Consider the following 14956-nt stretch of genomic DNA (forward strand, 5'->3'; position numbering starts at 1 on the left):
AGCAGTGATTTAAAAAAAAAAATAGTTTCTGTGTGATTATTTTGGGGCTAAGAAGCCAAGAACCAACTAATTCTGTTCGACTTCTGGTCCCTTCACATCCTCCCCTTACCCTTGCAGCGCCCTCCCCAAAAGAAAACAAATCAAGTGAGCAAACCAACAAAAAGAACAAAAAAAAAAAAAAAAAAGAGAGAGAGAGACAAAGAAATCCTCTTTGCTTCTCTTCCTTCCCCACCTCTCCAACACCTCTTCATCTGTCCTGATGGCATTGGGGGGTCTCAGAGTGTCATGTAATTAGTGTACCCTTTTGTCTTACCAGCTTTACTAGGACATGTTCATTGCCATGAGTCACTGGTCTGGTTCAAGGCCTCTGACTTCTGGTACACCATCATCACTGGGTCCTCTCAAGAACTCCTCTGGGATATCCTGTGGCTGCCCCGAGTCTTGGAGATCCTGCGGTCACTGTACCACAGGACCAGTCCCTCCGCAAGCTCCAGCAGGTCCTAGATAGGGTAGATGTTAGGGTAGGTCAACCCAAGGCCCAGCTGTGAACATAGGCGATAGCTGAACTGGTCAGTCCATGACCTCAGGGTTGGTTCACCCTCACCTGTGTTGAGGGGTGGGACCAGCTCTCTTGCTGTAGTCTATCGACAGGCAAGACCAGTTTGCCCAGGGCCAAAGATACTTAACGTTTTATAACATGTGAATGAGATTCCACTAAAGTTGATTTAAAGGTCAACAAAATCTTGAGTTTTTTTTTTGTTTTGTTTTGTTTTGTTTTTCAAGACAGGGTTTCTCTGTATAGTCCCAGCTGCCCTGGAACTCTTTTTGTAGACCAGGCTGTCCTAAAACTCACAGAGATGCACCTGCCTCTGCCTCCTGAGTACTGGTATTGTTTTTGTTTTCTGAGGGACAGAGGTTGACAGTTATATGTGATTTTATCATGTAAAATTACAACAGTAATAGACAATAAGGTATAGAAAAATATAGTTTGGGAATAAGCATTGGTCACTTGGAGTTCTACAAGGGTCAATATGGTTCTGCTACAGGCAAATACTCTTCTGTAGATCTGGGGCTGAAGCTCTGTGGTACGTGTTTGGGTCCTAGCAAGACTAGCATGCACGTATGACGGTGTAGCCATAGCAGCACCTAGAGCTGACACACTACACCATTAGCCAATCTACTTCCAATAGTCATCCCAGACAAACAAAAACACAAACACCTGGGCAAGAAAGTTCAGAGCCACTTTATGATGGCAGCGGAAACCAGGAAAGACTCAAACACACATGCATGTGAAAGTGTGCAACTGTTATCTCCTGGAGGAGGGGAAGGATGAAAAAGATTGGTACAGTGGTGCTCTACAAGACAACAGCAGAAAACCCAGACACAAAGCAAGTTCACCTGCACCGCTGACTTTCATGAAATCTAGGACAAAACAACTTCTGATAGAAGTCAACACGGGAGACAACCTGCAGCCACCCAGGAGACAAGGTATTTACTGTGTGAAGGAAACGATCGGTCACCTGGCAAGAACATGGGGCTTCAATATGTGGAGCTGGAATGACAAGACTTATGGTGAAAAATCTAGAACATCATGCCTTGGCAGAACCTTGTCAATTTAGTTAGCACACAGCATATGCTGAACCCCACTTGTAGCCAAGACCAAATTTTAAAAATATGGTAATGCAACTGCTGCTAGAGAACATCTTTTATGATAGTGTAGGTAGGAGCCAGACACAGAGGAGCGAGCCTGTCACCCTAGTGAAGAGACTGTTTGGTGAAAAAGGAAAATAAACAAACAAAAAATAAAGGCCAGTTGAAACAACTTAGTGAGACCTCAAAGTAAAAACAAAGAGGAAGGTGACAGAGCAATTGCCTAGGGAAAGGCCCTGGGTCCAGTCTGTGTCCTCTCTCCCTCTTTGACATGGTTGCACTATGTAGCCCTGGATGACCTGGAACTTGCTATGAAGACCAAGCTGGTCTCAAATTTACACAGATTCACCTGTCTCTGCAACCCAGGTGCTGGGATTAAAGATGTGTACCACTATGGCTGGCCCTGGAGGTCTTTCTAAATAGACTATACAATCAGAATGTCAAAGACATACTTCGTGACATAAAAACTTAAATTCAGATGGATATAAAACTACAGCATATGTAAGGTTCATAAAAAATCAGTGAGACACAGCACAGTGAAATACTATACAGAGGCAGTTCACAGGAAGGGGACCATCAACCTACAACAAACATTGATTTTACCAATACTCAAAGAAGTGTAGAACAGCACACTGCAGTATTTCCCTATAGACAATAAAATAAGGATGATGTATACACAATCCATTTTGAGGCAGTTTGGTAATAGATTCCAAATACATTTGGTTAGCAGATAGATAGACAGACAGACAGGCAGGCAGGCAGGCAGGCAGGCAGGCAGGCAAAAATCATTGGCATTTACTGGGAAATGTAGAATTACAATTCAAATCCATATGAGGTCAATCTTGAGCTGTGAAGGCAGTGTAGGGAGGGAATCAGACAGTAAGGGTATGTGAAAGTACCCCACCAGCTAGACAGAAATTCTAAACTGCAGATGCATTCTGAACAGTTGGTAGGGGCTTTCCAGACAAGAGACCTTTGGTGTTGATCAAGCCTTTGGCAAAACTTTGCAGGATATGTTCGGTCATTAAATCCTGTGACAGGTCTTGCTTCATGTAGTAGCTTCACTCCCTAGCACAGCACAACACGTATCTCCTTGTTCCCTTGGGATGGTCTGAATAATAATTGTCCCCATAGTCTCATAGGAAGTGGCGTCATTTGAAAGAGTTAGGATTTGTGGCCTCATGGAGTAAGTGTGGCCTTGTCAGAGGAAGTTTGTCACTGTGGCGTAGGTTCTGAGTTTCAAATGCTCACGCCAGGCCCAGTGTCACTCCCTCTTCTTGCTGTTTGCCAATCCAGATGTAGAACTCTTGGCTACTTCTCTAGTACTATGTCTGCATGTTGCCATGTTTCTCCAAATGACAACAACGCACTGAAGCTCTGAACCTGTGAGCCAGCCCCAGTTAAATGTTTTCCCTTATAAGAGCTGTCATGGTCACAGTGTCTCTTCAAGCTACAGAAACTTAACCAAGATACCCTTGTTCAGTAACGTGACTAGCAAAAAAGACAAGGTACAGGATTCTTTCCAGCATAGATTTTATTAGTGGGACCCTGGAAATAGGTCCATGTTCATCAACAGAAGTTTAGGTACTGTATAAATGGTGCATGAAGCACACAACATACCCCACACCACACAAATCTGATTTTACCAAAATGAGCACCTCTGCCCTGAGAGAGATGTGTTATGTCGGTGTAGAATTTGTACAGAAACAGGCAAGGGAGTCTAAGGAGGGGAGCTGCTGGGGACTTCTGCACGGCCCAACTCCTCCTGAGGGCAGTTACGAGAGCCAAGCTCCTCTGGGAGTAGTAAAGCTAGTCTTTCCTCGGGTCTGCCAGTATCCCATCTGCCCACAGCCATCCCACAGCTGTTGCCGGTAACGATGCAAGGGCCACAGGCTGAACCGCATGTGGGTCCAGGTACCCTATTTTATCATTTATAAAGTGAGACAGTTATCTTCCTTTTAAAAAAGGCATGACTGAACAAACTCCAAGCACTGAAAGGCAGAGCCTTTGATCAATTTTTCATTGAGTTTACAAGCTCTCCTGTGGTGAGCAATACCAGACTTCCATGGAGGAGAGAGAGGCACTGGTGAGTCTCGGGTCCCTAGGGAAGGATATAGGCATCACTTGTCAGCAGGGAGGAAAGAGCTCCAGCTTTGCCTCCTCTACCCTTGCTGTGTCCCAATGAAGACTGTCACATATGAGGACTCACCTGCTCCAACGGCCTTCAGAATGGCTTTCAAACCTGGAACACTGAACATCAAACACACTGACAAACATGGACAAATACGGCTCCACAGCCTTGGGCTGGCAGTGGGGCTGGCAGGCTTCCAGAACCCATAACTCCTGAGTGTAGCACCCAAAGCGGAAAGGCTAGGGATTTGCAGAGACCAGGAGAAAGAATGTGTCATAAGGAAAACTCCATTTAAAGTACTTTTTTATTGATTTCATTGAAAACAGAACAAGAAATGGTCTGAGCCAAAAGACTGCTCTTAAAACTGTCAAAAACATTTTAACAGAAAAAAATAAACATGACTGCATTATGAATGTTTTAGAAGAGTCACACAAAAAAAACCCACTGTCGCTGCACTAATTACAGTATTTAGAAAGGTATATGCCAAAAAAAAGTACATGACCTGCCAGGCCATCACACAAAAGGTGACGGCAAATTTATTCAACTACAAGACTAACATTTTAAAAAAGTTTTTCCTGCACTTTATTCTAAAATCATTTTGTTCTCTTTTTACAGTTGATAGTTTATTTTCCCATGGTGAGTAGAAACCACACCAGATTCAGCACCGTTGTCTGTGTTTTGTGTTTTTATTCTTTGTTTGTCCTAATATTCGGTAATGGTAAAAAACAAACGAGTTTATCCATCATCATAGCATGTGGCTTAGAAATCAACAAAAGGTGCCTGCGTCAACGGAACTGGCTGGGGCCAGTGCAGGGTCTGCCTGCAACCACCAACCTGCTTCCTCGCAAAGAAACACCATTAAGAGGCTTGATATATAGGGCTAGATATAGGATTTCTTTAAAAAGCAAACCCACATTTCATCAAAGTGAGTGGTGGGTCAGCCAACCTCTCCAAGGCTGTAAGGGAGCTAGTGTCCTCTGGTGGCACCTGGGAGCTGGTGCCAGCAACACAGGCTGTGGGCAGCAGGTCTAACGGAGCAGCTTGTAGGTGACGGTGGCCTTGGTGAGTGCCTTATAGGAGCCTGACCAGACAGTATACAAACAAACCTGGCAGTGGAGCAAGGACCTCAGAGACCGGAAGGAGAAACAAATGGGAAGCACTGCAGCGACAGAGCCACCACCAGTAACTCACAAGTTATGCAACATGGAGTCAGGTCTCTGAGGTGAAGGACCAGAGGAGTGCTCTGGTCTGAGCACTGGGCTAGCTGAAACGCTTCAAGCCCAGAACATTCCTGGTAGGTGTCCACACCTCCAGCTCCTCTTGGAAATCTTGTGCAGATTTTCCTCTCTACATTGCAGTCACCAAAATATGATTCTGAAGGTCCCACAGGCCCAACTGGCAATTCATAGGGGGTCAGCAGCAGCTGCAGAGCTGGTATCTGGAAGGCCATTCTCCTGAGCCTCCTGGGCTGCATTGGCTTGCCGCTGGGCCAGGGCTGCGCTGGAGTGCCGACACTTGGGAGAACCACACCGGCAACTGAAAAGCTTGCCCTTGACATCCCAAAAGCGTTCCCCATAGTCGAACCTAGGGAAGTAGAACTCAGCATTTCTGTGTATTGGACACAAGTGGCAGGTGGAATATCCCAAGTGCCCCTGAGCCATCCCATCTAGGCCCAGAACCCTACATGTTGAAAGTCCATGCATGGCTAGGAAGGCAGCAACCATACCCGCCCAGTCAGGGTCATGCTGTACGTACCCGAGCTGCTCCCCAGCCTGGATCAGGCGGGTACTGAAGAAAGCGATCCTGGGAAAGCGCAGGTCCTGGTGTGACATGAACACGCGCACAGGCACAAGGTTGGGCTCGCAGTGGTGGTTTATGAACCGGCTGACATTCCCATAAAACCGAGCATCAATGCAATATACCTCTCCATCCTTTAGGGTAAAAAAAGTGAAAGGGTCCATGATAGGCTTCAGCCAGTAATCAATCAAGAACATGTCCTTACCCTAGAAACCAGCACTGTAGGCTTGAAAACCTGGACCTGAACAGTGGCTCTGCCAGGATTGAAGAACTTCTTTCTTTGGCTCAGTGACAACTCAGCTCAGCAGAGCAGACTCTGTCACAGCCCGCAGGTAGCCACAGGCCATGCTACACTGCACCATGCTAACCTAGGGCTCAGACGAGCACAGGTTCTACATGTCCCTGTCCTATGACTCTGCCCAGATTCTGAGGCTGCTTCCCAGCAGACAGGGACTGCAGGATCAGGATTAGCTGAGAGGCCATGCTAACTCTTGAGCCATTTAAACAGTTGTCTCAGAGTTCTATGTGCGAGACACTGCTGTGGTGAGGTGACTACTTCATGGCAAAGGAGACCTTTGCTACAGAGGGCAGGCCTAACATGCAGAAAAGACCTGAAAACTGTACTCCATGACTCCAAGGAGCTGCCCGGGATGAAACGAGCACTCTGAGGCCTTCAGACATGTCTGGGGCTGGCCACACTGCACATCCAGAGGTTGTTGCTTGGGTATGACAGTTTCACAGCCACAGTATGTAAGAAGGAGAGTTAGAGAGGAAAGCCAGATATGCTGGAATAACTCTGTCAAGTATAAGGCCCAAACAAGAGCCTGCTACAGACATCTGGGCACACCCTGTAAACACACTCAGAGTTCAGGCAAAGGTCAAACACAAACCAATAATGGGAAAGTCTAGATCTGAGATGGGTATCTGAAAACCTTCATTTTGTTAACTTCAAGACCTGCAGAAGACAGAATGGTGGATATGGATATGGATGAATGTACTCCATTAATGTCCCTGAAGAACAGACACTGTGAGGGAATTCGGCAACGGCGACCCAAATCAAAGACAGCGCGACCCATACCCTGCATCTGCCATAAAGACACTAATCTAACAGATTCGTGTGCCTGCTTCTGTGCTGACAGCTGAGGAAGCTACAGTTAAGCCTAGCCCCTGAAGGAAACAGCTCTGAGAGCAGGCATCACACAGGCTAAGGGTTTTTCCTTGGGCTTCTGGAGTGGGTCCAACCTACACACTAAAACCTCTGCCTGACCTGGCCCATACTGAAAGAAGACATTAAGCTGACTGAAAGCAACAGACAGCTGGACAATGACCAGAACTGCACATGAATAGCAGAACTCGAATCTGAAGCTGGGCTTAAAAAAAGGCAGAAAACAACAAGTCCTGTGTGTTTTTGTGGCGGGGGGTGAGGAGGGATAAAAAAGAATACAAATGAGCCAGGAGGTGGTAGCACACGCCTTTAATCCCAGCACTCGGGAGGCAGAGGCAGGCAGATCTGAGTTCAAGCCCAGCCTACAGAGTTCCAGCTCAGCCAGGGATACACAGAAAAACCTGCCCCTCCCCCCAAAATAATACAAATAAACCAGACATGGTGGCATATCTCTAATCCCAGGAAGTAGAGGGGGACTGCTGAATTTGAGGCCAGCCTGGTCTAATAGTGAGTTCCAGGACAACCAGAGCTACATAGTAAGATCCTGTCTCTAAACAAAAAAACAAACAAGATTGAAAAGTCAGCTAAGTCTAACCTAAGACAAACCAGGGATGTATGCAACGCTACACAGAAACAGTAACTGTTCGTGTACTATACAGCACAAAACAGCAGAATGTCAGACTGCAATCACTACAGAGAAGGGCAAAGTCTGGGCAAAGAAAAGGAAATAATGGAAGAATCAAGTGGGATTCTAATGAGGATCTACTGGCTCTTTAACCCTCCTCTACAGAAAGGAACAAGACCCCAGGCAGTAAACCACTCAACAGGAGAGCAACAGCAAAAGTAGCAAAGATGAAATCAGCCTCAAAAAACTAAGAGAGACTCTATGTGCTGATGAATTCTGTACTATCCTGGCAAGTGAGGAAGGCAGGGTAGAGAAACTATGCCACTTTCTGCATAATCACAAAAGAAATAAGTACCTTCATTTTTACAAACAACAGTCTCCTGTCAGGAACAGTACCATGACTCAAGAGTCCATTCCCCTTTAAAAGTCCTTATCTGAAATCCTCAGCCCACAATGATAAAATTGGGAGGGCCAAGAGTTCTAGGAAAGTGACCCCGACTGCGGGCAAAGCCTGGGTGCAATGAGTGCACTCACAGGAGAGACTCCCAAGAGCTCCTGCCTCACAGGACGCAGTGTGAAGGCGCTGGCTAGGAACCAAGAGATGGCCTTCAGCAGCATCAGAGCTGTGAGGACAGGTAAGTGGGTGTCAGTGTTGTGACAGCAGCCAGAGGAAAATCCAATATCCGGTGACAGAACAAGGAACATGCAAAGAAGCACAGTTTTTCTGAGCAAGATTTTAATATAGTTTCTACTTTTAGAACACACAAGTCTCTTGCATAATGAAAAGTCTGATAAAATGCTTGGATAGCATGTATGAAATCCTGAGTCCAATCTTTCCGCTCCCCAGTACAAACAGACAAAAACCAGTCATTTTATTTTTGGGAGTTATGATGCTTAAGGTAAAAGGCACTGTCACCAAACCTTGCAGTTGCCCTCTGACGGCAACATGCTTCATGAACACCACAGGTTTTGATTTTACTATGTGAGCCCAGACTGCCTTCAGCACAGGTGCTGAGATGGTACAGAAACGTGTTGCCATGCCCGATAAAAACACATATTCTTAAATTTCCAAATCTGAACTAACTAAAACATGAACACAACTGCATATCAAACTGGTAATACAATGAAGAGAAAGACAATTACAATACTTCAAGTCTTCAGTAAAATATATCCTAAGAACCAAACAACTGCAGAGGGCAGGACATACTCCCAGCATGTATGGGCCCTATCATTGGCAGGGCTATTCTGATACAAACTTTCAAGAACCATGATTCTATCTATAGATAAGGACAGGACAGCTCTCAACCTGAGCAGAGAAGCAAACCACCTAATGGCCATGTAACACACTGGTGACTCCTGCTATGACTCCACTGTTGAACACAAGTTTCAGCATCTTTGCTAAGTGTGGAGGTACTTTTAATCCTAGCCCTTTAAAGGCAGAGAAGGATCTATGAGTTCTAGGTCAGACAAGATTACAGAGCGAGCACTTGTTTCAAAAGTTGGGGGACACAAAAGAGACTGGAGGTATTTGCCCAGTGGTTATGAGCACTAGATGCTCTTCTACGGGATCTGGGTTAATTCCCAGTACCCATGTAGCAGTTCACAACTGATAGCAACTCCACTCCCTAGGGGTCTGGTACTCTCTTCTGATCTCTGAAGGCACCAGGCACACATACACGGTGCACAGAAATACAATACATGCAGGCAAAACACCCACATAATTTTTAGAAAAAAAGAAAAAAAATGAACACCTTAGCAGATTTTCTTCTCTAAACTCTATTCTCATAAATAAACAGGAGTCTCTTAGAAAAATGAGATTGTAAGTGTGAGGCTACGTTAGACATAGGAAGGCTAATAGGGCCAGAAAACATCAATACAGGTAAGAAGTCTGTAGGACCCAAAATAAGAGCAGTATGCACATTAAAAAGAAGCTGTAACTGATCAAAACATTCCGCGTGTGTGTGTATGAGGAGAGAGAGAGAGAGAGAGAGAGAGAGAGAGAGAGAGAGAGAGAGAGAGGCCATGATTTATATCAATATTCAAAACAAAAGGGTGATGATACACACCAGTAATCCCAGCACTTGGAAGGTAGAGGCAGGAAGATGGCAACAAATTCAAGACCAACCTAACCTAGATAGTACACTGTATCTCAAAACACACAAAGAGGGAAGGAAAGAAACAACAAATTTCCTTTACACCTGGCAAGTTTTCACCTCTGCCTCATTCTAAAAATAGACAGGCACATGGTCAAGACAGAGTCTCTGCCTTCTCTCAAGGAAGAGCAGATGGCTAGATATGAATGGGGAAATATCTATTTTCCCTTAAAAAAAAAAATAAATCTTGGTTGTAGAGATGGCTGTCAGTAGTGTCAGCCACACAAGAATCTGAGTTTAGATGCGCCACTGTGCCAATAACCCTAGTCTAGCCATATCCAGAAATACGGTAGAAAGCAACATGACACCTGATGCCAACATTTGGTTTCCCCATGTATGCACGTGAGCATGCACACACACTCAAACACCCAAAATAAAAATTTCCTTAAACAGCCTGGAGAGATGGCTCAGCAGTTAAAAGCACTGCCTGCTCTTCCAGAGGTCCTGAGTTCAATTTCCAGCAACCACCTTGTGGTTCACAACTATCTGTAATAAGCTCTGGCACCCTCTTTTGGGCTGCAGGCATACATGACAGAACACTAAATACCAAACAAATCCCTTGAATGAATGTGAACAGCATGTCAGAAGTTGCCAGTGGTGCAGAGATGTCAGGTGAAAGGGGAATAGCCAAGATTGGGAGATACCACAATTTTCATTAAGAACACAGCTAGATACTCGGGAGGCAGAGGCAGGCGGATCTCTGTGAGTTCGAGGCCAGCCTGGTCTACAAGAGCTAGTTCTAGGACAGGCACCAAAGATACAGAGAAACCCTGTCTCGAAAAACAAAAACAAAACAAAACAAACAAACAAACAAAAAAAGAACACAGCTAGAAGGAATACCAGGCCAGCAGCGTGAGTGTTACTGGGGCCTCATTAGACAAGTGTAGGAACATCTGGGGACAGACATGTCCAGATTGGCAGGACCGCTGCAGAGCAATAACTGGTGTTTTCAGTGGGAGGCGGAGGCCCTGGGAATGCTGCTCTCCTTGGATGCAGCAGGTGTGAGCACAGTCCTGACTAGCTCCAGGAAGCTACTCAGGGCAAAGTACTCAGGCGAGCCGGGGAAATGTGGGAGAAAGCTGGCACCAACTAACAGCCATCTTCTATGTAGACAGGTGTAATGATAATGCCTAGGTTGTTCATGAGGCCCCGCACAAAGACACACACTGGTGGAATGGAGTAAGATTCTTTTTTTTATATTTAACATTGTGGGGGGGGGGAGACAAAATAAATCAAGCAAGGAAATACTGGCTCTGGTGGCAGCATGGGCTCCTTCTTCTGGTCATCTTCACTCTTCTGCAGGTCAGAACATTCCCACAGCACACATCAAAAATGAGGCTGCCTTGAGACAAAATATCCCAGGAAATGGCAGCCAAACAAACGCTCTTTTTCCTTGTCTGCCCTTTTATCATCTAGATGAAAGACTTCTTTAAAATTAGGAAAAGGGCAGCAGAGAAAATTAAATCTAGGAATACCTATGTGAGAAAAGGCAATACCACAGGTGAGAAGATGTAGGTGGCAGGCAGGTGAGACAGGTGTGCAGAATTCCAACACAAACAAGGAGAGAATGAATAATAGAGTGGGCCTGGGTGGGGGCGGGAGGATCTGCATGCTCAGTAGCAAGAGGAGCCTGGGTATTTCGTTGGAGCCATGCTGTAACAGGCCTGATGTGGGATGTCCTATATATGTATTGCTTTTATTGGTTAATGAATAAAGCTGCTTTGGCCTATGGCAGAAATATACAGAAGGACATCCCACATCAGAGGCCCACCAGGGGCTTCAGTAGTATCCCATTACCTGCTCCAAGGAATCATTTTTCCCCCATTATGGTTTTGAAACACCTTGAAGAGCACAAACCATCCACAGAAGCCAAGAAGGGAGGGTATTTCCCACAGAGGCCTGGTCAGTGTCTCAAGGAGCCAGAAAGGCTGGCTGTGAGCCTGTGGCCGTAGGCAGGACTCCAGAAGCTACTATTCTTATCTAAAGATATTTTTGTCCAGAATTAAAAGCCTAGATATGACTTCCATCTGGGAAAGCTTCTAACTTTGTACCAAACACTCCTAGGGAAGTTGTGGTCACCCCTCATTGTTGTTGCTCAAACAAGGGTACACTTAACAGCCCAGAACCCCAGAAGCTGTCCTCAAGTTGGAGAGCCTTGAATGTGCCACTGATAGGTTTCTCAGAGGAGTTGTCCTGCACTACCCATACTGAAGGATGAGGACACTAGAGCATGTTTGGTCAGAAACTCACCGAGGTCACCAGCTCAGGCTATAGGACCCAGAGATGAAGGGCTGCTCTTAGGCTTTCAACTCTGCCCTTGCAGCAAGCAATTGTCTATACCTAACTTTGGCTCCAGCGTACCAACTTCACGCCAGTGCTATTAATGCCTGTCTTTTCCAGAACAAGGATAGTGTGGGACCACCATACCTCCTTTGAATGGGCCTCATCAAGACCATTTCACCTGTTCAGACACACAGACCTCAGCATGATCACAGAACACAGTGCACTTGAAGGGTTATCAGGAATCGTGTGCCCTGGGGTCTGAATGAAGCAAGAAGATACATGTGGACAGGTTCTGGTCTGGGGACAGTAAATGTGGTCACCAATATGGTGCTCAGACATTGCGGGGTTTGATCTGAGCAGGTACAGCAAATAGAAGGTCTTAGTAAACTTAACAGCTTTTATGTCCTCTGAATGGACAGAAAGAAGCACTGACATAGTATTATTTAAGATACAGATACGGAATGTCGGAACTTGATAAGGACAGGCACACACCAGTAGTGGTAAGGGGACAACAGAGGAAGTGACGAAGGAACAGGAAAGGCTGGTACCTCCTCTGTTTCCAGGGTGAAAAGAAGCCCTGGACACTGGCCTCGACTTACAGCCAAGGAATGACAGGGATGGCCCTCCTAAGAACTCCTGTATGCGAGTACTCACAAGACTCCTATACTAATACCCCTTGGTGGGGAAGGTAAATGTTTCCCCTCTAAGAGTGTACTCAAGAAACAAGAGGCAAAAATTACACATCCTGGAAAGAGCGAATGAAATTATCTTTATTCATATGGCACATAATTGTGTATGCAATAACTCCTAAGCAATAACCTATAAAAGGTACAAAATTAAAAGGTGAATATAGTAAGGTCGACCAAAAACCCCAACCACTTCCAAGTACTGACCATAATCAGTTGAGAAATGAAAAGCAGTACCATTTTAACAACTATGCATAAGATTTATTTACTAAACAGCGAGACTCTGCAGAGAGAGGAATTACAGACCTGGTGGGTCTGGACACGTAGAGCTGCAGTGCCACATTCTTGAGTAGACAAGATTCATGGAACTCCAGCCACGACTGCAGGGCTGCTGATCATGCAGATACCATGACTGGCTCTCAGAACTAACATAATCATGAGGGGACAGTCTGCTACCACTTGCACAAGTGAAACTCTGCCACCAAGAGGGTGGCACTGCTGTAAGGGTCAGAAATGATAAGGAACAAAGCATGTTCCAGACACAGCAGCACATGAGTGAGGAATAGTGTCCTGGCCAGAGTGCCTGGCTGACTACAATCCTCACAGACACAATCCCAGTCCGTACCATAGACCACTCACCAACATGGACTGAATGCAGGTACAGATCCAAATAAAATTTCTATAGAAATACATGAAAGTTTCATGATCTTAGGGGAGACAGAGATTCCTCAGGACAGAATGGACTGAACATTAGCAACACCGGTCGGAGAGATGACGTGGCAGTTAAATAACATTTGACTGTTCTTCCAGTGGACCTAATATTGATTCCCAGTAACTATAGTGGTTACTACCATCTATAACTCCAGTTTCAGGAGATCTGATTTCTTCCCTGGCCTCTGTGGGCACCAGGCACATACATGGTGAGCACACATACATGCAGACAAAATATATCATACACATAACATAAAGTAAAACAAAAATTAGTTTTAAAAATACATCTGGTAGGAATAAGGGAGACAGCTCAGTAAAGAGTAAAGGTAAAGAGCTTGTGCAAAAAGCCGGGCGATGGTGGCGCACGCCTTTAATCCCAGCACTCGGGAGGCAGAGGTAGGAGGATCTCTGAGTTCGAGACAAGCCTGGTCTACCGAGCTAGTTCCAGAACAGGCTCCAAAGCCACAGAGAAACCCTGTCTCGAAAAACCAAAAAAAAAAAGAGCTTGTGCAAATACAAGGCACTATGTTCAGAACGTCAGGACACAGGTAAAAAAAAAAACCATGTGGGGCAGCGCACACCTGCAATCCTGGAAAAAGATCTCAGGGGTATGCTGGCCAGCTAGTTTAGGCAATCAGTGAGTTAAATTCAGTAAAAGATCGGGTCTAAACAAATAAAGTAGAACAGTCATGGTTTGTATACCTTTAACTTCAAAACTCAAGAGGCACAGGGAAGTAGATCTCTGTGAGTTTGAGGCTAACCTCTACAGTCTACACAGCAAGCTCTAGGCTAGCCAGAGCTATAAACTGAGACTGTATTTAAAACAGCAACAGTGACAGGCTTAGTGGCTCACACCTTTAATCCCAACACTTAGGAGGCAAAGGGCAAGTGGATCTTTATGAGTTCCAGGACAGTCAATGAGCCACAGAGAAATCTCGGCTCAAAAAAACCAAAACAACAACAACAAGAGGAGGAGGAGGAGGGGGAGGGGGAGGGGGAAGAAGAGGAGGAGAAGCAACAAAAAATTCACGAAGCTATAAGGGTGTCTAAGAGACACAAAAGAAGTTACTCAATATTATCGATCATCATGAAAATGCAAATTAAGATCATAGTGCATAAATCAAGCATGGTGGTTCATGTGTGATATCCCAGCCCCTGGAAGGCTGAAGCAGGAAGAAGTTCAAGATCACCCTAGCCTACACAGAGAGAAGCAGGATGGATGGATGGATGGATGGATGAACGGACGGATGAGCGAACGACAGATCTAAAGACACCTAAAATAGTGTCTGGAGGCAATATGTTATTATTACCTGTAATCTGAGCATAGGAAGGATGAGGCAGAAGGATCAGCCACTACATGTTTGAGGCAAGCCTTGTCTACATTACATGTTCCAAGCCAGGACTACATAGTGAAACCTATATCCAAAAAAATAAAATAAATATACTTAGAACATGTGTGTACATATAAAAATTTTTTAAATAAAACAGTGTTGGGCCAGTGAAATGACTCAGTGGGTAAAGATACTTGATGCCAAGTCTGATAGCCTAAGTTTAACTCCCAGACCCAGACCCACAGGTAAAAGAAGAAAGCTGAGTTATGCAAACTGTATATATGGGTACACACACACACACACACACACACACACACACACAATCCATTTTTTATAAAGAGGTTCCTTTAAAACCTCTTTGGAATACTGGTAATTTCTTATAAAATTATACATCTTTACCATGTTTTATCTTGTATGGTAAAGA

The 14956-nt window shown here is 45.1% G+C and overlaps 1 protein-coding gene across 4 annotated transcripts in view; it reads right to left on the reverse strand.

Moving 5' to 3' along the window:
- Nucleotides 1-4067: 4067 nt before the first annotated feature.
- The window catches only part of Ehmt1 (euchromatic histone lysine methyltransferase 1), a 141039-nt gene continuing 130150 nt past the window's right edge, over nucleotides 4068-14956 (reverse strand). For all 4 annotated transcript variants that reach the window (XM_057754931.1, XM_057754934.1, XM_057754933.1 and 1 more), the window contains exons 26-27: nucleotides 5537-5712; nucleotides 4068-5365 (exon numbers count right to left, since the gene is read on the reverse strand). In XM_057754931.1, coding sequence (XP_057610914.1) covers nucleotides 5185-5365; nucleotides 5537-5712 — 357 coding nt within the window. In that variant the 3' untranslated portion in view covers nucleotides 4068-5184. The remainder of the gene's footprint in view (nucleotides 5366-5536; nucleotides 5713-14956) is intronic.

The sequence above is a fragment of the Chionomys nivalis genome, chromosome 22 (assembly GCF_950005125.1).
Source record: "Chionomys nivalis chromosome 22, mChiNiv1.1, whole genome shotgun sequence".
Taxonomy (NCBI): domain Eukaryota; kingdom Metazoa; phylum Chordata; class Mammalia; order Rodentia; family Cricetidae; genus Chionomys; species Chionomys nivalis.